This window comes from Lepisosteus platostomus, chromosome 2 (genome assembly GCF_059453375.1).
Source record: "Lepisosteus platostomus isolate fLepPlt1 chromosome 2, fLepPlt1.hap1, whole genome shotgun sequence".
Lineage (NCBI taxonomy): Eukaryota > Metazoa > Chordata > Actinopteri > Semionotiformes > Lepisosteidae > Lepisosteus > Lepisosteus platostomus.
In genome coordinates this window covers 77,166,165-77,188,062 of record NC_142612.1, presented here as the reverse complement: position 1 = coordinate 77,188,062, position 21,898 = coordinate 77,166,165, and the positions used below count along the sequence as shown (strand labels likewise).

General features: G+C 36.4%; 3 protein-coding genes across 4 annotated transcripts; all 3 read right to left on the bottom strand.

Moving 5' to 3' along the window:
• Positions 1-348: 348 nt before the first annotated feature.
• Positions 349-4,717, bottom strand: LOC148677235 (extracellular calcium-sensing receptor-like). The gene is made up of 6 exons (XM_088643824.1): positions 4,515-4,717; positions 4,005-4,299; positions 2,706-3,518; positions 2,359-2,586; positions 1,864-1,987; positions 349-1,458 (listed from the first exon to the last, which is right to left on the bottom strand). Exons 1-6 carry the CDS (start codon positions 4,715-4,717, stop codon positions 545-547), a joined length of 2,577 nt encoding a protein of 858 aa, XP_088499950.1. The 3' UTR covers positions 349-544.
• A 3,469-nt stretch (positions 4,718-8,186) lies between these two features.
• LOC148677234 (extracellular calcium-sensing receptor-like) lies at positions 8,187-12,247 on the bottom strand. Of its 2 annotated transcripts, XM_088643810.1 has the most exons (6): positions 12,040-12,247; positions 11,533-11,827; positions 10,163-10,975; positions 9,853-10,080; positions 9,383-9,506; positions 8,187-9,100 (listed from the first exon to the last, which is right to left on the bottom strand). In XM_088643810.1, exons 1-6 carry the CDS (start codon positions 12,240-12,242, stop codon positions 8,187-8,189), a joined length of 2,577 nt encoding a protein of 858 aa, XP_088499936.1. In that variant the 5' UTR covers positions 12,243-12,247. The 2 variants fall into 2 exon arrangements, with proteins under 2 accessions (XP_088499936.1, XP_088499925.1); XM_088643799.1 differs by lacking the exon at positions 12,040-12,247 and having other exon boundaries at positions 8,187-9,114; positions 9,283-9,506.
• Positions 12,248-15,840: 3,593 nt separating this feature from the next.
• On the bottom strand, positions 15,841-20,778 carry LOC148677233 (extracellular calcium-sensing receptor-like). Its single transcript, XM_088643786.1, has 6 exons — positions 19,799-20,778; positions 19,288-19,582; positions 17,910-18,722; positions 17,603-17,830; positions 17,055-17,178; positions 15,841-16,754 (listed from the first exon to the last, which is right to left on the bottom strand). Exons 1-6 carry the CDS (start codon positions 19,999-20,001, stop codon positions 15,841-15,843), a joined length of 2,577 nt encoding a protein of 858 aa, XP_088499912.1. The 5' UTR covers positions 20,002-20,778.
• Positions 20,779-21,898: the final 1,120 nt, after the last annotated feature.

The following is a 21,898-nucleotide window of genomic DNA, read 5'->3' as shown; positions in this document are numbered from 1 at the left end:
AGACACACAAGAGAAAAAGCATAAAGATTTTTTAAAAAGATTTTCCAAAATAACTGACACAAATAGAGCTTGTGTTTGATTCTTTTCTATATGTGGAGGTTAATGTTAATCTCATTGTACCTTGATTGTAGTCTTGTCATGTTGTAACTTGCCTTGAGCCTGTCATCTGTCAGATTAGGACCTGTATTAGTGAGTAACTGCTATACATAGCCATTATTAAAGTACGTATGAAAGGAAGACAAGTTTTTCTCATGGTGATTTTAATGCTACAATGAAATTATCTTAAGTAAAAATGAAATATTTGATGAAGTACAGAAAAGTAATTAAAGCAAGAAGTCCATCCAAATACAAAATATCTGTTAAAGTTGAATTACAGTATACATCCTCCTTCTGTTCATGAAAAGCATTCATGGTAAACAATTGGAAGCAAACCTACAGAAAATATTTAAGTATCCATACATGCCATGTGAAACAAACGAAGCAAATGTTTACGGTAAGGCAATACAATCCAAGACATATTAAGTACAGATGTACCTGTTATTTTTTAGAGGGATTTTGAGGATATTTTACCCATTACATTTCTTTTGGTATTTTTTTCAGGTTTCAGTAAAATAATATAACATTTTGGCATAAAAATACAAAACTGCAAACCAAAACTAGAAGCTAAAATAGCAAATATTTCCACAGCTACTGTGAACTTCCCAGGGGAGCTGATATAAGCTGGGATAAAGGTGATCCAGACAGCACAGAATATGAGCATGCTGAATGTAATGAATTTGGCTTCATTGAAGTTATCAGGTAGATTCCGAGCCAGGAAAGCGAGCACAAAGCACGTGGCAGCGAGGAATCCTATATATCCTAACACAGCACAATATGCTATTGTTGATCCTAAGTCACACTCCAAAATTATTTTTTCTCTATAGTAGCTCATGTTCTTGTTAGGAAAAGGAGGTGATTTTGTCAACCAAACAACACAAATAAAGATCTGTATGAGCGTGAAAAAAATAACACTTAAGCGCTGCTGTTTGGGCCCAAACCATTTCATAATGTTATTGCCTGGCAGTGTAGCCCTAAAGGCCATTAACACCACTATTGTTTTCCCCAGAACACAAGAGATGCACAGAACAAATGTGATTCCAAATGCTGTGTGACGCAACATACAGGACCAGTCAGAGGGCTGGCCGATGAAAGAAAGTGAACAGAGGAAACACAGAGTCAATGAAAAGAGCAGAAGAAAACTCAGTTCAGAGTTATTGGCTCTTACTATTGGAGTAAATCTGTATCGGAAAAAAATTACAGCAATTGCTATGGTTAGGATACATCCTAAAACAGAAAATGTTACCAAAAGTATTCCCATTAATTCTCCAAAAAATAAAAACTCAATGTTTTTTAAGATGCATTGAGTTCTTTGCTCATTGGATCTGTATTCCAAATGACATTGTGAACACTCCACAGAATCTGGAAATAGAAATCAAATTATAATTTAGTTATAAAATGTGATGTTGAATTTTTAGTTCGGCAACTGAAACAATCCAAAACAATTTGTATCTATTAAGATTATCTGAAGATACAGTAAATACAAAAACTTCTTGATATTAAAAATAGCTTTCTATGTCTATAATGACAGTATTCCTGAAATATGTATATAGAAAAAAATTAAATATAGAAATCACATCCATAAGCAAACAGATATGTTTAAGGAAATAGGTTTATTACTTGCTGAAAAAATGCTGAAAAAAAGAAGAGAGAAAAAACACAATGTTTCGGCCGTGGAGCCTTCTTCAGGTGTGACTTAAATATGTTTAAGTGTGTGCATTACAGAATAGAAGAAAATAAATAGAAATATGGCCTTAATGAGCTTACCTGTAGCGTTGCTGAACTCTCCCTCTGCACAGGGGATGCAGACAAAGCAGCAGACTGGCTTCCCTTTCTCAATGGCCTTACGAGTCCCTGGAAGGCAGCTCTCACTGCACACTGACTTTGGAGCCTAAAATCCAGATTAAATGCTCAAAATTATTTTGGAAATCAGTTAGTATGAATACTTACATATACATTTGTAGAATAGTAGAAAAAAAAATACCCTGTTCTTATTTCTAATGCTCAGACCCCCTAAAAAGACTAAGCTCAATGTCAGAACTGAACTAAGATTTGATGTTTTAGATCCCATTATTTTATAGAATCAAATGGTTGCAGAAATAGAGGACACATACTGTAACTCTTCTCTGATTGAGCTGGATCACCAGGAAAAGAGAGGTATGCAAGATTTCTGTCTTTGATGCATCTTTTCTGTCTGTGGTCTTTGAATTAGCATGGAAAAGTCTTGTTTCAGCCAAATGAAAAAGAGAGTGAATACATTACCTTATCTTGATCACCTGCCCACACAGGCCTGATGTCATTCATTATAAACTGCTGTCCTTCTGGTAAAGAGCCATCATATAGACCAATAGTCTGAAAAATTGTAATTCCTTCCTCATTATTTTGCCAGTTTATAAGTGTGTACCGAGCTGCTGGATCCCCATTTTTATCAAAATATATTTTCTCTCCATCCCTGGTGGTGAAGTTAACGTTTGTCAGGTAATGCAACACCTAGAAGAAAACAAGCAGTTATCAGTATGTTGCGTTTGGATCTCAATAATGTAGAGTATAATATACATTATGCTATTTACAGTATGGAGCATTCTGAATGGCTAGATCTGAAATCTTACCTGCCAAGGTTCTACATTGTGTTTGTCTGCACATGTATTTCCATGGAATGGTCCCTGGCCATTTCCACACATGAAAAGGCTGTGTAATGCATGAGCTATAGCATACACTGCTTTATACACATTATATGTCCTTCTTCTTTCTGATACATCTGTATATTGGTTATTAATTCCCTCTAGGGTCTCTTTTCCTGTGCATGGCTTAATACCGGAGTCCTTGTGAGGAGTTAGACTACAGCTGAAAAAACTCTCCCAAAACTTATTCAGGCCAGTGTTTCCAGATATGTTTGACGGACGAGTATTCAGAATAAACTGTTTCAGTCCTGGTATTTCTGCATTTGGAACCGCAAAGCCAATGGCTCCACTCAGGACTTTAGTGCCCTCCTCTGACGCAACGAGACTCTCAGCAATCCAGGATTCACTGCCCACCCACTGGAAACCTGTGACATTCTGAATAAACAGTTCTTTTACCAGTATTTCCATATCTAAATAAGAAGTAAAAGCAACGATGACTCTTGAAGTTGACTTTTTCACAATGTTCACAACCTTAAGTAATTTCTCTCTCGGGTCACTTCTGAAAATGGCCTCTGAATATTCAATACAGATCCCCTCCTGCTGGGCAGCTTGTACAAAGGTAGCCATCCCACTGTTGCCATAATCACTGTCACTTCTAATGGCCCCAACCCAGGTCCATCCAAAGTGCTTCACAAGCTTTGCCATTGCCTTACTTTGGTAATAATCACTAGGAATTGTTCTGAAGAAGGTGGGGAAATCTTTTCTATTACTGAGACAGGCACAGGAAGCAAAGTGACTTACCTGAAGCAAAACAAAAAATGTACAGTAGTAAAAGGAAAGGCAATTCATTTCAAATTAATTTGCCATTTACCAGTTTTTAAGAATATGAATTAAGAAAAAAAACGAAATTGCTTTCAAAGAATGAAATGAAACATTGCAGACAATTATGGTGATTAAGAGTTTTTGTCTCATTATCAGTATTTGTTGCTTTAAATTTACAAGAACATTTTATGTTAATTCCCTGTACAATAAGTATAGACATTTTTGTCATTTATGTAACAAGGAGAAATTCTGTATGAAAAGTTTTAGAAAGAAGAAATAAGGAGTCCAATATAAGAAATACAAGAACACTAAATATTGTTAAGCCTTTAAGTTTTGTTTACAACATTTAAATTAAAATTTTTAAGCTCTTTTTATATCTACATGGGTGCATGTGCTGAAATAGGATAGATACGGTAGGTAGGATTTAATTCTAGTCATTTTCCAAATTCAATAAAGTTTTCTCACCACAGGTATGAGAAAAGGTCCAACAGTTGCTGCAATTCCTATTGCAAGAGTGGAGCTGGACTGTCCTATGATGGCGTGGACTGAAGATGATTTGGTGCAGGACTGGTCTGTGATAAATCCTTTTTCCTGCCCGTTCATTAAATCTAATGATGCTTTTATAGACAATGGCATTGAACGACAAGCCTCATATATCTTATAGCCCAGGGAAACATCAGGAAGCATTTCTGAACTGTTATTGATTTCTTCAATAGCAAAGATCATGGTTTGTGCATATTGTAATTCTCCAGGATGTAATCTGCAGGGAAAATGCTTTCAGTAACACATGTTTGTGTTATTGCATTAACAATTACACTTCTAGTGATACAGGCCACAACAAAAACTAAAGTAGTAAAGTAAACATCAGTAAATAATAATAACAGCAATTAAATACCAGCATTTTTGTTAACATTACTTATTATTCGTATTCCTTTTTAAAAAAAGGTTTTATTATGTCACTTCAAAACCACTTACCCTTCACATTGGATGTGTCCTGGGTCGACTTTAAATGTTGGATTAACAAGAATTGGATTTTTATGGAATGAAAAAATTCCTCCTATAATAATGTCCCCTTCTTTGGAGAACTGAAGCAGTTCTTGTGTTCCATATTGCTGACAAACAGGCTTTTCAGCTCTTGAGAAAACAGCAATTAGCACTACTTCTGCAAGCAACAACATTGCAAATGCTTTTCTTCCTGTCTATGGGACAAAGTGCTGTTGTTCAAGGCACTTATATACTGCACTCCAATTCTCAGTTGCCTGACTCAATGCTCACATTTGCTTCAAAGCATCAATTCTCAGAGGTGTGTTTGTCATCTTCATCTGCCTTAGGAAGAAGAACAGACAAATAATTTTCATGTATAGGGTATACACAGACGATATTTCAGTGAAGCATTCTTTTTATACATCCCTGTTACAATAATCCAGAACACAGTCAATTGTTATCTGTGGCTATAAAATTAATTTCCTAATGGAATTCACAAGGACAATTTTTGTACAGTATATACAGTATTAAATGAAGCGTTAATGATAAAAGATGTTGTTCAATGATAAATGGTATGTATTGCATTTCAGTGCTGTATGACAGAGAAGGAGATGGCGATTCTTGTTTTAAAACTAAAATTAGATTTCTAGGGTTATTGCTGATTTTATATGCTTAACAATGAAAGGTATGAACATTAAATTTCATTACCATCATCCATCCAGAGTGCACATACGGTAGATACAATCACAGTTACTCACACCAGGGCCAATTTTCCCAGAGCCCAAATAACCTACCAGTATGTCTTTGGATTCTGGGAGGAAGTGAGAGCACTGGTTTTCCTAAAAGAAACCCATGCAAACACAGGAAGAGCATACAGACTCCACAAATACCCAGGTCTGGTATTGAATGCCTGTCTCCAGCAGTGCTAAGCAGCAAAGCTAACCACTGCACTACCATTTCCTCATTACCATTAATAATGTTGAATTCAGTTGCTGTAGTGAATTAATATGTATTTTGTATATTCATTTATTTAATTTGTACCCTGGATTTCTGGAGGAGAATCTTGTCCCGTATACACAAGAAAGTGCTTTTTACACAGCATCAGGCCAGAGCCTTTACGTGATTGGAAGTGTCCATAGCTTAATCTACTTAATCTGTTCTGAAATTGATAGCTGTTGTATTTTCGCTCTTTTCTTCACACTTGAAGAAGGCTCCACGCAGGAAAAGTTGTGTTTCTTTTCTTTTCTGCATCTTTCAGCATGGAATAAACCTCTTCCTGTTCTTGTGCAGGCAACACATGCTAATACAGCTCCCTGCCCGAACGTTTGGAACAGTCTTTACTTTTACCAAGGAACCTAAAGTGAAGCTCATTGCTTCCACCAAGGTTGAACGTGATACACAGTGTGTCTAAAACATTTTCAAATAAAGTCTGTGACCCAATTACTTCAGTGGGCAGGTACTGAGGTCATGTGATGCTCAGTTCAGTGCTACTGTATATTAATTATTTTTTCACAAGATTTCGTAATCAGCAGAAAGTACCCAAAATTTGAAAACTGACGAAAATTATTCCAAAACACAAATCCCCCAAGACATTAAAAGATTTCAGACCAGTGGCACTGACCACTTTAGTAATGAAATCATTTGAGAAAATTGTCTGAAGGCATGAGCTCCACCAGGCCTAGTGCTACACCTAGTGGATCACATGCCATGATTGTTGGCAACCTGACTGTATGGCATTGTGTTGTACTAGTGATCGTACCTCACCTGCCATTCCTCCGCTCTGTAGAGTCGTCCTGACCAGACGACAGTTCCCAGGGCAATACCCGCTGTAATGCAGCATGCATGAGAACCTACATTTTCAGCTCTTCAGACCAAAACACCATAGCTAATCAAACCTTAACATTTATAGATGGGTTTGAGGCAAACATTGCATTCAGTTCTGTCTGCTGAAATCATAGTTGGCAACCAAACCATGATCGGCGAGATTTCTGGAGCTTCATACTGTTGCCATTTCAGTCTGTAAGGTTCTGAGCTTCTTTTCATTCGGTTTCTAGAATAACCTGAGTGTAGAAAAGGTTCTATAGTGGTTGTTATGTAGTCATCTAGTGATCTGATGCCCTGATACTCCCTCAACCATGTCTGACGGGTACAATTGGTTTCCTCTATTATACAGCAGTGTTTGGTTTAGAAGAATGTTCTTGGACAGTTATGTTAAAAGTTGAATTCCAGCCATAATGCGAAACTTGTGTGGCAAAGTGGCAAGAACCTGAAAAAGTTTCACACTTAGGATTAGCAAAGTCAATGTCTAGATCTTAACCCCATTAAAATATTAAAACAGGACCTGAAGTGGACTGTTCATGGAAGGAAGCCCTCAGATGTCACTGCATATAGGCACTTCTATAGGAAAGATTGGGCCAACACGCATAAATCTCAATGTGAGAAACTGATAAACAGTTACAAGAAACATCTAGTCGAACTCTGTTCTGCACACGGCCACAAGTTACTGAATTTAACGGTTCACATACTTATTCACAACTTAGTCATATGATGATTGTGCATCATTTATTGTAGGATATTGTGTTAAATAATCCAAAATTAGCTTATGTTATTGTGTCACCTTATGTTATTATGTACATATCATTGTGTCACCTCGATATCAGGTTATTGTAATCTTTTATTAAGACTTGCATGAAGAAATAATTACATTTTAGATCTAAAATATATTAGAAAATAGAACAACCAAGGAGGCTCACAGACATTTTGTAAGCAGTGTTCATAGGCAATCAAATTATTCCGACTATGAAGTAGTGCTCATTGCTGTATACACCTAGGATTTTGTCTTACGTTTAGGCATATTCCTTTCAGTCTGTTTTTCTTAATACTTAAAACTGTGTGAATTTTAAAAATGCAAACATAATCCCTAACACGCTCAAACGAAAGTTTTCAGGATGTATAATGGACCAATTAACACTGTACACAGCTATTCCAGCACCTTAAGTAAATATCTGTGGCAGAAGCTTTAATATATAAATTGAAGAGAATTATATGAGGGCAAAAATGTTATTGTTGAATGACATGCACAATAACATGCATTTTTTTTAGAATCTTCTACAATGAATTTTTATACATACTGTACAGCCTTTGTTTGAGTCTTTCCTATGGTTGATTTTTAACATCATTGTACCTTGAGTTCTTGTTGTGTTAGTAATGTGTGTTTGGACAACAGGGGACTGGGGTCTTGTCCATGTTGTGACTTGCCTTGAGCCTGTCATCTGTCAGATTAGGACTTGTATTGGCGAGTAATTACTATACAGTAAATGGTCAATATAAATGCATAAAAAGACCAGTTTTTCTCGTTGTGTTTTTAATGCTACAATGAAATTATGTTAAGTAAAAATTAAATATTTTATAAAGTTCTGAAAAGTAATTACAGCAAGATATCCTTCCAAATTCAAAACATCTGTTACTGTTGAATTCTACATCCTCCTTCCGTTCATATTATGAAAAGCATTCATGGTAAACAGTTGGAAGTAAACTTACAGAAAATATTTAAGTATCCATACATTTTAATGCTTTTTTAAAATGTGAAACAAAAGAAGCAAATGTTTATGGTAAGGCAATACAATCCAAGACATATTAAGTACAGATGTACCTGTTATTTTTTTAGAGGGATTTTGAGGATATTTTACCCATTACATTTCTTTTGGTATTTTCTTCAGGTTTCAGTAAAATAATATAACATTTTGGCATAAAAATACAAAACAGCAAACCAAAACTAGAAGCTAAAATAGCAAATATTTCCACAGCTACTGTGAACTTCCCAGGAGAGCTGATATAAGCTGGGATAAAGGTGATCCAGACAGCACAGAATATGAGCATGCTGAATGTAATGAATTTGGCTTCATTGAAGTTATCAGGTAGATTCCGAGCCAGGAAAGCGAGCAAAAAGCACGTGGCAGCGAGGAATCCTATATACCCTAACACAGCACAATATGCTATTGTTGATCCTAAGTCACACTTTAAAATTATTTTTTCTCTATAGTAGCTCATGTTCTTGTTAGGAAAAGGAGGTGATTTTGCCAACCAAACAACACAAATAAAGATCTGTATGAGTGTTAAAAAAAGAACACTTAAGCGCTGCTGTTTGGGCCCGAACCATTTCATAATGTTATTGCCTGGCAGTGTAGCCCTAAAGGCCATTAACACCACTATTGTTTTCCCCAGAACACAAGAGATGCACAGGACAAATGTGATCCCAAATGCTGTGTGGCGCAACATACAGGACCAGTCAGAGGGCTGGCCAATGAAAGTAAGTGAACAGAGGAAACACAGAGTCAATGAAAAGAGCAGAAGAAAACTCAGTTCAGAGTTATTGGCTCTTACTATTGGAGTAGATCTGTATCGAAAAAAAATTACAGCAATTGCTATGGTTAGGATACTTCCTAAAACAGAAAATGTTACCAAAAGTATTCCCATTAATTCTCCAAAAAATAAAAACTCAATGTTTTTTAAGATGCATTGAGTTCTTTGCTCATTAGATCTGTATTCCAAATGACATTGTGAACACTCCACAGAATCTGGAAATAGAAATCAAATAATAATTTAGTTACCAAATGAGATGTTGAATTTTTACTTCAGTAATTGAAACAATCCAAAACATTTTGTCTCTATTACGATTATCTGAAGATAAATACAAAAAAGATCGTAATATTTAAAATAGCTTTTTATGTCTTTAATGACAGCATTCCTGAAATATTTGAAGAAAAAAAATGAACAGAAATAACATTCACAAATATGTTTAAGTGTGTGCATTACAGAATAGAAGAAAATCAATAGAAATATGGCCTTAATTAGCTTACCTGTAGTGTTACTGAACTCTCCCTCTGCACAGGGGATGCAGACAAAGCAGCAGACTGGCTTCCCTTTCTCAATGGCCTTTCGAGTCCCTGGTAGGCAGCTCTCACTACAGACTGACTTTGGAACCTAAAATCCAGATTAAATGCTCAAAATGATTTTGGAAATCACTTAGTATGAATACTTACATATAAATTTGTAATGCTCAGACCCCAAAAAAGACTAAGCTCAATGTCATTACTAAACTAGGATTTGATGAAAATTTGAGATCCCATTATATTATACCATTAATGGTTGCAGAAATAGAGGACACATACTGTACTGTATCTGTTCTCTGATTGAGTTGCATCACCAGGAAAAGAGAGGTATGCAAGATTTCTGTCTTCAATGCATCTTGCATCTCTGTGGGCTTTGAATTAGAAAGGAAAAGTCTTGTTTCAGCCAAATGAAAAAGAGAGTGAATACTGTACATTACCTTATTTTGATCACCCGCCCACACAGGCCTGATGTCATTCATTATAAACTGCTGTCCTTCTGGTAAAGAGCCATCATATAGACCAATAGTCTGAAATATTATAATTCCTTTCTTATTAGGTTGCCAGTTTATTAGTGTGTATCGAGCTGCTGGATCCCCATTTTTATCAAAATAGATCTTCTCTCCATTCCTGGTGGTGAAGTTAACGTTTGCCAGGTAATGCAACACCTAGAAGAAAGCAAGCATTTATCAGTAGAAGATGTAATTGTGTTTGGTTCTTAATAATGCAGAGTATAACATAACTGATTACCTGCCAAGGTTCAATATTGTGTTTGTTTGCGCATGTATTTCCATGGAATGGTCCCTGGCCATTTCCACACATGAAAAGGCTGTGTAATGCATGAGCTATAGCATACACTGCTTTATACACATTATATGTCCTTCTTAGCTCTGACACATCTGTATATTGATTATTAATTCCCTCTAGGGTCTCTTTTCCTGTGCATGGCTCAATAGTGGAGTCCTTGTGAGGAGTTAGACTACAGCTGAAAAAACTCTCCCAAAACTTATTCAAGCCAGTGTTTCCAGATGTGTTTGACGGACGAGTATTCAGAATAAACTGTTTCAGTCCTGGTATTTCTGCATTTGGAACCGCAAAGCCAATTGCTCCACTCAGGACTTTAGTGCCCTCCTCTGACGCAACAAGACTCTCAGTAATCCATGCTTCACTGCCCACCCACTGGAAACCTGTGACATGTTGAATAAACAGTTCTTTTACCAGTATTTCCATATCTAAAGAAGACGTAAAAGAAACAATGACTCTTGAAGTTGACTTTTTCACAATGTCCACAACCTTAAGTAATTTCTCTCTTGGGTTACTTCTGAAAATGGCCTCTGAATATTCTATACAGATCCCCTCCTGCTGGGCAGCTTGTACAAAGGTAGCCATCCCACTGTTGCCATAATCACTGTCACTTCTAATGGCCCCAACCCAGGTCCATCCAAAGTGCTTCACAAGCTTTGCCATTGCTCTGCTTTGGAAATAATCGCTAGGAATTGTTCTGAAGAAGGTGGGGAAATCTTTTCTATTACTGAGACAGGCACATGAAGCAAAGTGACTTACCTGAAGCAAAACAAAAAATGTAGTAAAGAAAAGGCAATTCATTTCAAAGTAATTTGCCATTTACCAGTTCTTAAGAATATGAATTAAGAAAAAAAACGAAATTGCTTTCAAAGAATGAAATGAAACATTGCAGACAATTATGGTGATTAAGAGTTTTTGTCTCATAATCAGTATTTGTTGCTTCAAAGTTACAAGAACATTTTATGTTTATTCCCTGTACAATAAGTGTAGACATTTTTGTCAATTATTTTATGTAACATAGGCTATCCCTACGCTAATATCTATAACCCTACATTCTAAACATATTATAGTTGGTGCTGTATAATACTGTATGCTGTCTTTCTCAACAACAAAGGAAGTGTCTGAAATGAAATGACTGAAATATCTTAAAAGAAATACGAGAAACTTAAATATTGTTAAGCTTTGTGTACAACATTTAAATTACCTTTTCCTTTTAAGCTCTATTTAGGTTTATCTGAGTGCATGTGCTAAAATAGGATAGATAGGATAGATTATTTAATTCTAGTCATTTTCTAAGTTCAATAAAGTTTTCTCACCACAGGTATGTGAAAAGGTCCAACAGTTGCTGCAATTCCTATTGCAAGAGTGGAGCTGGACTGTCCTATGATGGCATGGACTGAAGATGATTTGTTGCAGGGCTGGTCTGTGATAAATCCTTTTTCCTGCCCATTCATTAAGTCTAATGATGCTTTTATAGACAATGGCATTGAACGACAAGCCTCATATATCTTATAGCCCAGGTAAACATCAGGAAGCATTTCTGAACTGTTGTTGATTTCTTCAATAGCAAAGATCATGGTTTGTGCATGCTGTAATTCTCCAGGATGTAATCTGCAGGGAAAATGCTTTCAGTAACACGTTTTTGTGTAATTGCTTTTACAATTACACTTCTAGTGATACAGGCCACAACAAAAACAAAAGTAGTAAAGTAAACATCAGTAAATATTAATAACAGCAATTCAATACAAGCATTTTTGTTAACATTACTTATTCGTATTCCTTTTTTTTTAAAAAAAGTATTATGTCACTTCAAAACCACTTACCCTTCACACTGGATGTGTCCAGGGTTGACATTAAATGTTGGATTAACAATAATGGGATTTTTATGGAATGAAAAAATTCCTCCTATAATGATGTCACCTTCTTTGGAGAACTGAAGCAGTTCTTGTGTTCCATATTGCTGACAAACAGGCTTTTCAGCTCTTGAGAAAACAGCAATTAGCACTACTTCTGCAAGCAGCAACATTGCAAATGCTTTGCTTCCTGTCTATGGGACAAAGTGCTGTTGTTCAAGGCACTTATATACTGCTCTCCAATTCTCAGTGGCCTTACTCAATGCTCACATTTGCTTCAAAGCATCAATTCTCAGAGGTGTGTTTGTCATCTTCATCTGCCTTAGGATGAAGAACAGACAAATAATTATCATCTATACGGTATACACAGACAATATTTCAGTGAAGCATTCTTTTTATATATCCCTGTTACAATAATTCATAACACAGTCAATCTTTATCTGTGGCTAGAAAATTAATTTCCTAATGGAATTCACAAGGACAATTTTTGTGTATACAGTATTAAATGAAGTGTTTGTAATAACAGATGTGTTCATTGATAAATGGTACTGTATGTATTGCATTTCAGTGCTGTATGACAGAGGAGGAGATGGCATTTCTTGTTATAAAACTAAAATTAGATTTCTAGGGTTATTGCTGATTTTATATGCTGAACAATGAAAAGTATGAACGTTAAATTCCATTACCATCATCCATCCAGTGTGCACATACGATAGATACAATCACAGTTACTCACACCAGGGCCAATTTTCCCAGAGCCCAAATAACCTACCAGTATGTCTTTGGATTCTGGGAGGAAGCGAGAGCACTGGTTTTCCTAAAAGAAATCCATGCAAACACAGGAAGAGCATACAGACTCCACAAATACCCAGGTCTGGTATTGAATGCCAGTCTCCAGCAGTGCTAAGCAGCAAAGCTAACCACTGCACTACCATTTCCTCATTGCTATTAATAATGTTGAATTCAGTTGCTGTAGAGAATGAATATGCATTTTGTATGTTCATTTATTTAATTTGTACCCTGGATTTCTGTAGGAGAATCTTGTCCCGTTACACAAGAAAGTGCTTTTTACACAGCATCAGGCCAGAGCCTTTATATGATTGGAAGTGTCCATAGCTTAATCTGTCTTTCCACATACTGTATAGCTGTTCTGAAATTGATAGCTGTTGTATTTTCGCTGTTTTCGTCACACTTGAAGAAGGCTCCACACAGGAAAAGTTGTGTTTCTTTTCTTTTCTGCATCTTTCAGCATGGAATAAACCTCTTCCTGTTAATGTGCAGGCAACACATGCTAATACAGCTCCCTGCCCGAACGTTTAAAACAGTCTTTACTTTTACCAGGGAACTCAAAGTGAAGCTCATTGCTTCCACCAAGGTTGAACTTGATACACAGTGTGTCTAAAGGCATGAGCTCCACCAGGCTTAGTGCTGCACCTAGTAGATCCCATGCCATGATTGTTGGCAGTCTAACTGTATGGCATTGCTTTGTACTGGTCATGGTTCCTCACCTGCCATTCCTCCGCTCTGTAGAGTCTTCCTGACCAGACAACAGTCGCAGGGCAATGCCTGCTGTAATGCATTAGTACTGTATTATAATGGCTTTTAGTGGCATGAGAACGTGGCGCTTTCGTTGTGGATCCCATGCTCCCCAGCTGTGAATCTGCATGGGACGGGCTGGGAGGACTTGATTGGTGATTGGTGAACAGGCACATCTGTGACCAGGATCTGTGAGAACATCTGCAAAACATGAGTCACAGATGTACAGCTGGTATTGTTTCCAACAGTGACCACACACACTACTAGCCTGTGACACAAGCCAAAGTATAGTAGACTTACCTGCACTATTTTTTTTTCATAAAATGTCTTTATGCTTGCTATAAAAATTTAATTTTTATTAATTATTAATTTTCCTGATTTTAATATATTTAAGTTTTTGCAATTATACAGTATAATGTTTTTTTTATGTAATATATATGTACTAATTTATATACATACTGTATATATTCATATGTTTTGCTTTATTTCAGTTAAGGTTTTTTTATTTTCTAAGTATATTTTCAATATTAATGTTGTGTACTACAATACAGAGATTGAGGCACAGTCTGTCAGCTGTCTTATTTTCTTTCTGTAAAGGTTCCCCTTCTTGGATGATTACTATCACTTTCCTTTCTTTTTCTCTTCCAGTTTTTCATAATGCCCTGAGACGTCTGATTGCCCCTTTATTGTGTTCCCTAATATAAAAACAAACTGCAACTTTGCATCAATATTTCTCTCATTGTCACGCCCTCTGCAGCCAGAGGGCCCTCCTTCTCTGTCCTGTCCCTAGTTTCCAGTCTGCTGTCCTTCCTGTCCCTCTCTTTCCCTTGGGCTATATATTTCCAGGTCTTGCACTCTGTCCTCGCTCAGCATTGACGTTCGGATGTCCTGAGACCCGCCTAGCACCAGGGCACCCCACGTCCGCTCCCTGAGGGCATAGGTTTCTATACGGCATTCCTGAACTCTTTGCACTAATGAGCCCGGGCCTTTTTCCCGTCTCGCCGCTACGCATATGGGTCTTTTTCCGCTCTCCTGCTCCCCACGGTTAGTCCCTTTGGACGTCCGTGACACTCATCTCTGAGACAGATAACTCATTAAATGGCAAATTTAATTAATTGATCGTTAACTGTCAGGTCAGTAAGTGTGAATTCCGAGACAGGCCATTGCTGACCAAAGCTCAGGACAGAAAGTCATATATGGTAGACCGTCAGACACCAAAATATCATAACACAGGTGTTGTCTCCTTTTCCCAGAGAGTAACCTCAAACATTCCATTCCTGCAAGCACAAAGGAGAGACTCTTTCTTTGGAACAGTGTGCTGTCTAGAGTGACTTTTAATTATACAAGTATGAAACAACTAAGATAAATTAATGCATTTTCAACAGGACCATACTTTTATTGATGATTGTAGTACAAGTATTTATTTAAATTACATTTTAAATACATTAATCATTAAAACCTCTATACAAAGGGCATTTAAATAATAGAAAACATTACTGTCACGCCCTCCTTCTCTGTCCTGTCTTTCACTTCCGGTTCTTTGCTGTCCTTCCGGTGTTGCTCTCTCCCTCTGGGTCTATATATTTCCGGGTCTTGCACTCTGCCCTCACTCAGCATTGACGTTCAGATCTCCTGAGACCCACCTAGCACCAGGTCGCCCCACGTCCGCTACCTGAGGGTATAGGTTTCTATACGGCACTCCTGAACTCTTTGCACTAATGAGCCCGGGCTGACTCCCCGTCTCGCCGCTACGCATAGGGTCATTTTTGCTCTCCTGCCTCTCCACGGTTCCTCTCGTTTTTCAGACATCCGTGACAAATACAGAAACTTGTGATGTCTTTTGTTTTTTTTCTGAAGTAATCAATTGTACCATATACAGTATTGAAATCAGAACAGAAATATTTTGGCAATCACACTGTAAACCTCGCTCTACAAGCCTGGGTTAAAGGCCCAGTTAGATTAAAAACCAAAAGCTACAGCTGTCTGTCTGGACCAATAACAAGATTGCATACATCTACTGTAGATGGTATGGTTATAACTGCTAAAAATACTAGACTACAACATTAATTGATTACATACTGTATTAATGTTGGGGTAAAATAATGAAAAAATATTTTGGATGGAATTGTGGTGTGGCAAATATCACTACTGCCTTAAAGCTCTTCTAGAAGTTCAAAATTGAAACAAAAATATTTAAAAATTACTGTAACAGTATATTTGAAGACATTAATTATTTTACAGAGATTTTGAGGGCATTTTCCCCATCACATGCTTTTTTGTATTTTGTTCTGGTTTAAATAAAATAATGTAACATTTTGGCATAAAAATACAGAATAGCAAACCATAACTTGAAGCTAAAATAGCAAATATTTCCACAGCTACTGTGAACTTCCCCGGAGAACTAACATAAGCTGGGATAAAAGTGATCCAGACTTTACAGAATATGAGCATGCTGAATGTAATGAATTTGGCTTCATTGAAGTTATCAGGCAGCTTCCGAGCCAGGAAAGCGAGTACAAAGCACATGGCAGAGAGGAATCCTATATACCCTAACACAGCACAGAATGCACCTACAGATCCCAGGTCACACTCCAGAATGATTCTGTCTGCATAGTATTTCATGTTTTTGTTTGGAAAAGGAGGTGATATTTTTAACCAAAGAAAACAAATCAAGACCTGTACTAGTGTGAAAGCAAGAACACTTAACCTTTGCTGTGTGGGCCCAAACCTTTTCATAATGTTATTGCCTGGCAGTGTAGCCCTAAAGGCCATTAACACCACTATTGTTTTCCCCAGAACACAAGAGATGCACAGGACAAATGTGATCCCAAATGCTGTGTGGCGCAACATACAGGACCAGTCAGAGGGCTGGCCGATGAAAGTAAGTGAACAGAGGAAACACAGTGTCAATGAAAAGAGCAGAAGGAAACTTAGTTCAGAGTTATTGGCTTTTACAATGGGAGTATATCTGTATCTGAAGAAAACAACAGCAATTGCTATGGTTAGGGAAGTTCCAAATCCAGAGCATGTGACTAAAAGTATTCCCATTAATTCTCCAAATGACAGAAACTCAATACTTTTTAGGATACATTGACTTCTTTGTTCATTTGATCTGTATTCCAGGGGACATTTTGAGCAATCAACTGAATCTGAAAATCCAAATAAAAAATGAAATTTTAAAATGTTATGTTACATATTTTGGAACAGCATGCCGTTTTATACCATAGGTAAATGGAAAAGTGAATATTGCGTATTTAGTATTTAATAATTATTATAACAATTCTCTAAGTGTTATATACAAAAATGTCCACATATTAGAATAAATATATCTTACATCTGTAAAGTTTGTTAGATTTGAGAAAGACACAATACTATGAGGCAGCAAATGAAGGGAGGTCATCTGGTTCATCTACTGTACCTCATTAATTTTCTTATGCAACTTACAGTACCTGTTACATTACTGAACTCTCCCTCTGCACAGGAGATGCAGACGAAGCAGCAGACTGGCTTCCCTTTCTCAATGGCCTTACGAGTCCCTGGAAGGCAGCTCTCACTGCAGACCGATCTTGGCACCTGAAATCCAGATTCAGTGTCAAAGCTATTTTGAAAAACAGTTTTGGAATACTTTAAATACATAGAAAAATGCCACTGCACTACTTTGACACCCTAAAAAGCGGTCAGGCTTCCACCACTTGGTTTATGTACAGCTTCTAAAGAAGGTCAAAGCTGTGCATTCAAAGTCATTTAATCATTTTTTATTAACATATCTTCCATGGCAGATCTACCCAATTCCAAATTTCATGATAGCGTATAACCTGGCTTTTAGGATCTCAGTTTAAAATGTATTTCTGCCCCGTAGAATCATTGAGATTATTATTAAACAATATTTTTGTTTCCCACTGTTTCTGCTCTTTCTGAATCTATGTGAGCTTTACATTGACATGGGAAAGATCTTGTTTCAGCCTGTATGAAAATAAGATTGAATTTATTACTGTACCTTATGCTGATCTCCTGCCCACACAGGCCTGATGTCATTCATTAGAAACTGCTGTCCTTCTGGTAGGGAGTCATCATATAGACCAATAGTCTGAAATATTGTAATTCCTTCCTCATTATTTTGCCAGTTTATAAGTGTGTACCGAGCTGCTGGATCCCCATTTTTATCAAAATACACATTGTCTCCACTCCTGGTGGTGAAGTTTACTCTTCTCAAATAATGTAGCACCTAGAAATAAAAAAAACTTAAATCACTTTCTGTTTTATTTTTAAATAATGCTTAATATTGTAAATTAGATTTTTTGTACCTGCCAAGGTTCAATTTTCTTTTTGTTGGCACATGCTTCATCATCAGATGATCCTTGACTGATTTTGCAAGTAAAACGGTTGTGTAATGAATGGGCTACAGCGTACACTGCTTTATACACATTGTTGGATATCCTCAGTTCTGATACATCCGTGTATTGATTGCTTATTCCTTTCAAGGTCTCTGTTCTTGTGCATGGCTTAGTACTTGAATCATTATGAGACCTTAGACTGCAATTGAAAATAGTCTCCCACAATTCGTTTAAGCCAGTGTTTCCAGAAGTGTCTGATGGACGAGCATTTAGAATAAATTCCTTCAGACCTGGTATTTCTGCATTCGGAATTGCGAAGCCAACGGCCCCACCCAGGACTTTATAACCTTCCTTTGATCCAACATATCTGTTAGTAACCCATGCTTCACTGCCCACCCACTGGAAACCTGTGACATTTTGAATAAACAGTTCTTTTGCCAGTATTTCCATATCTAAAGAAGATGTAAAAGCAACAACTACTCTTGAAGTTGATTTTTTCACAATGTCCACAACTTTAAGTAATTTCTCTTTCGGGTCACTTCTGAAAATGGACTCTGAATACTCAATACAGATGCCCTCTTTCTGAGCAGCTTGTAAAAAGGTAGCCATACCATCATTGCCATAATCATTGTTGCTTCTAATGGCCCCAACCCAGGTCCATCCAAAGTGCTTCACAAGCTTTGCCAGGGCTCTGCTTTGGTAATAATCACTGGGAATTGTCCTGAAGAAGCTGGGGAACTCCTTTCTGTTACTGAGGCAGGCACAGGAAGCAAAGTGACTTATCTAAAGCAAAGAAAAGGAGAGGCAGCTAATTTTAAATGATGTACCATTTCCAGCTTTTAAGACTGTGTTTTAAGACAAAAAAAAAATTGCTTTCATTTCAAAGTATGAAATGATGTATAGTAGATAAGCTGATTTTAATAGTTTTTGCCTCATTATTAGTGTCTGTTGCTTTAAATGAATTAACTTACAAGAGCATTTTTTTATGATTAGACCCTGTTCAAAAAGTGTATACATTTTTGTTGTCAATTACTTTACATAAAATAGGCCTTTCCGACACTAATATCCATAACCCTACATTCTGTATGTGTTATAGTTGATGTTGTATTATACAGTACTGTAGGTGTTGCCTTTCTAAACAACAAAAAAATATTTTTTTGAAATACAAGAAAATGAAATATTATTAAGCATTTAAAATTTATGTACAGCATTAATAATCTCTTTTCTTTTTGAGCTCTATATGTGAGCATGTGTTGAAATAGGATGGATAGATAAGTTTTAATTCTAGTCATTTTCTAAGTTAGGTTTTAATTCTTGTCATTTTCTAAGTTCAATAAAGTTTTCTCACCACAGGTATGTGAAAAGGTCCAACAGTTGCTGCAATTCCTATTGTAAGAGTGGAGCTGGACTGTCCTATGATGGCGTGGACTGAAGATGATTTGGTGCAGGACTGGTCTGTGATAAATCCTTTTTCCTGCCCATTCATTAAATCTAATGATGCTTTTATAGACAATGGTATTGAACGACAAGCCTCATATATCTTATAGCCCAGGGAAACAGCAGGAAGGATGTCTGAACTGTTGTTGATTTCTTCAATAGCAAAGATCATGGTTTGTGCATATTGTAATTCTCCAGGATTTAATCTGCAGGGAAAATGGTTTCAAGTAATTTTCAGGCTCTTGTGTTATTGCTCTAACATTTAAAATATTAGTGATTAATACAACAACAAATACAAAAGTAGTAAACTAAATATGCAATAATATCAGCAATTCAATTCATACTAGGATTTTTGGAAATATGACTCATTATTCATATTCCTTTGTTAAAAAAAAGTATTATGTCACTTCAAGACCACTTACCCTTCACACTGGATGTGTCCTGGGTTGACTTTAAATGTTGGTTTAACAAGAATGGGATTTTTATGGAATGAAAAAATTCCTCCTAAAATGATGTCACCTTCTTTGGAGAACTGAAGCAGTTCTTGTGTTCCATATTGCTGACAAACAGGCTTTTCAGCTCTTGAGAAAAGAGAAATTAGCACTACTTCTGCAAGCAGCAACATTGCAAATGCTCTGCTTCCTGTCTATGGGACAAAGTTCTGTTGTTCAAGGAACATATATACAGCATATACAATTATCAGTTGCCTGAGTCAATGATCACGCTCGCTTCACTGGATTAATTCTCAGAAGTGTTTTCAATATCTTGGACTGCCCTAGGAGAAAAAAAAGAACAGAAAAATAATAACTGTGTAGGATGCAGATAGAGAGTTTATCAGTCAATAATTGCTTTTAGACATTCATACTCAATAAACTGCCCCACCACTAATTTCTCTTAAAATTATACAGAACACTGTCAATTATTATCTGTGGTTACTAAATTAATTTCCTAGTGGAATTCCTGAAAACATTTTTTGTGTATTTCTAAATTATTTGTTAAAATGATCTTAAATGAGAAATTCTTTTTCAGTTCAGAATGGCAAAGGAGGAGCTGGGTTTAACTGTTTTTAAAAACATGTCTATATCGACTATGCTTTTAGATTTTTTAGGTTACTGCTGATTTTATTTTTTGAAGAAAGAAAAATATGAAGATTAAAATTCAATACCTTCATCCGTCCATTTTCTAACCACTTCATCCAATTCAAGTTCATAGTGGAGCCAGAGCCTATCCAGGCAAGCAACAGGAACAAGGCAGGATATACCCTTAATAGGGCTTCCATCTCAGGACACACACAGACACAAACAAACACACTCACACCAGGGCCAAGTTTCCCAGGGACCAGTAAACCTATCAGTGTATCTTTGCAAGGAGCACCTATACAGTAGGTAACCCACACAAACAGAGGGAGAACATACAAACTCCACACAGGTAGTCTCCCAGGTCTTGAATTGAACCCCACCACTTCAAATCAACAATCGTACCGACTGCGCCATCATGCAACCCTCTTGGGTACCAATTATGTTGAATTCAATTGCTTTAGTGAATGAATAGGTTTTTTTGTATGTTTATTTAAGTAATCTGTACCCTCTTATGTGGGAATATTGAAAAAGAATCTTGTCTTGTTACCCAAAAAGGTGCTTTTTACACAGAATCAGGCCAGAACCTTTACATGGTTGAAAGTGTCCACAGGTTTATGCTTTTCTACAGTATATATAGCTGTCCTGAAATTGTTTAAAAACAATGAAAATGAGTTGAAAGAAAACTGATTTTGTACAGCTTCTTTATTGTTTATGTTGCAAACACCAAAATAAAATAGCATAGCATTATCATATTAGCTTCCTTTTTTGTTTGTGTTAGGAACTTTTAAATCTGAGAAATTGCTTGAATTTTGTTGATTGAAATAGTTATTTTGTAATATTAACAATTTTTAATAACACTTACAAATTAACTTCAATTTAATTTTAACTTCAGACTTCAGTTAAGCATATTTTACATTAAGATCTAATGTTGACAATTTTGTTTTATGTTTTAAGACATTGTTATGAATAGTTATAGCCTGTAGCCACCAATGTAGGTATTTTTTCAATCTTTATTCTGATTTTGAATAAAATAATTATGTTATTACAAATATACTGATCATCAGATAAACGTTCTATTCTATTTAGCTTTTTTATGATCTAAGAACTCATTGGATTGTAACAAAAACTATGATGGAGTTGCAGGACAAAGTTAATCTTTAGAAAAACATTGTGAATATCGCTAGTTTCAACACTAACAAAAAGCTGGCTGAGGAACTAGACAGTTTTTAACTTATATTTAACAAGCATGAACTTAGTAGAGAAAACAGGGAACTTAAGAGAAGCTCACTGCTTCCACCAAGGTTGAATTTAATACAGAGTTTTTCAAACATTTTCAAGACAATTAGTCTTGGACCTGATCACATCAGTGGGCAGGTACTGAGGTCATGTGTTGAGCAGCACAGAACTATATTTAGATAGATAGATATTACTTTATTGTTCCCG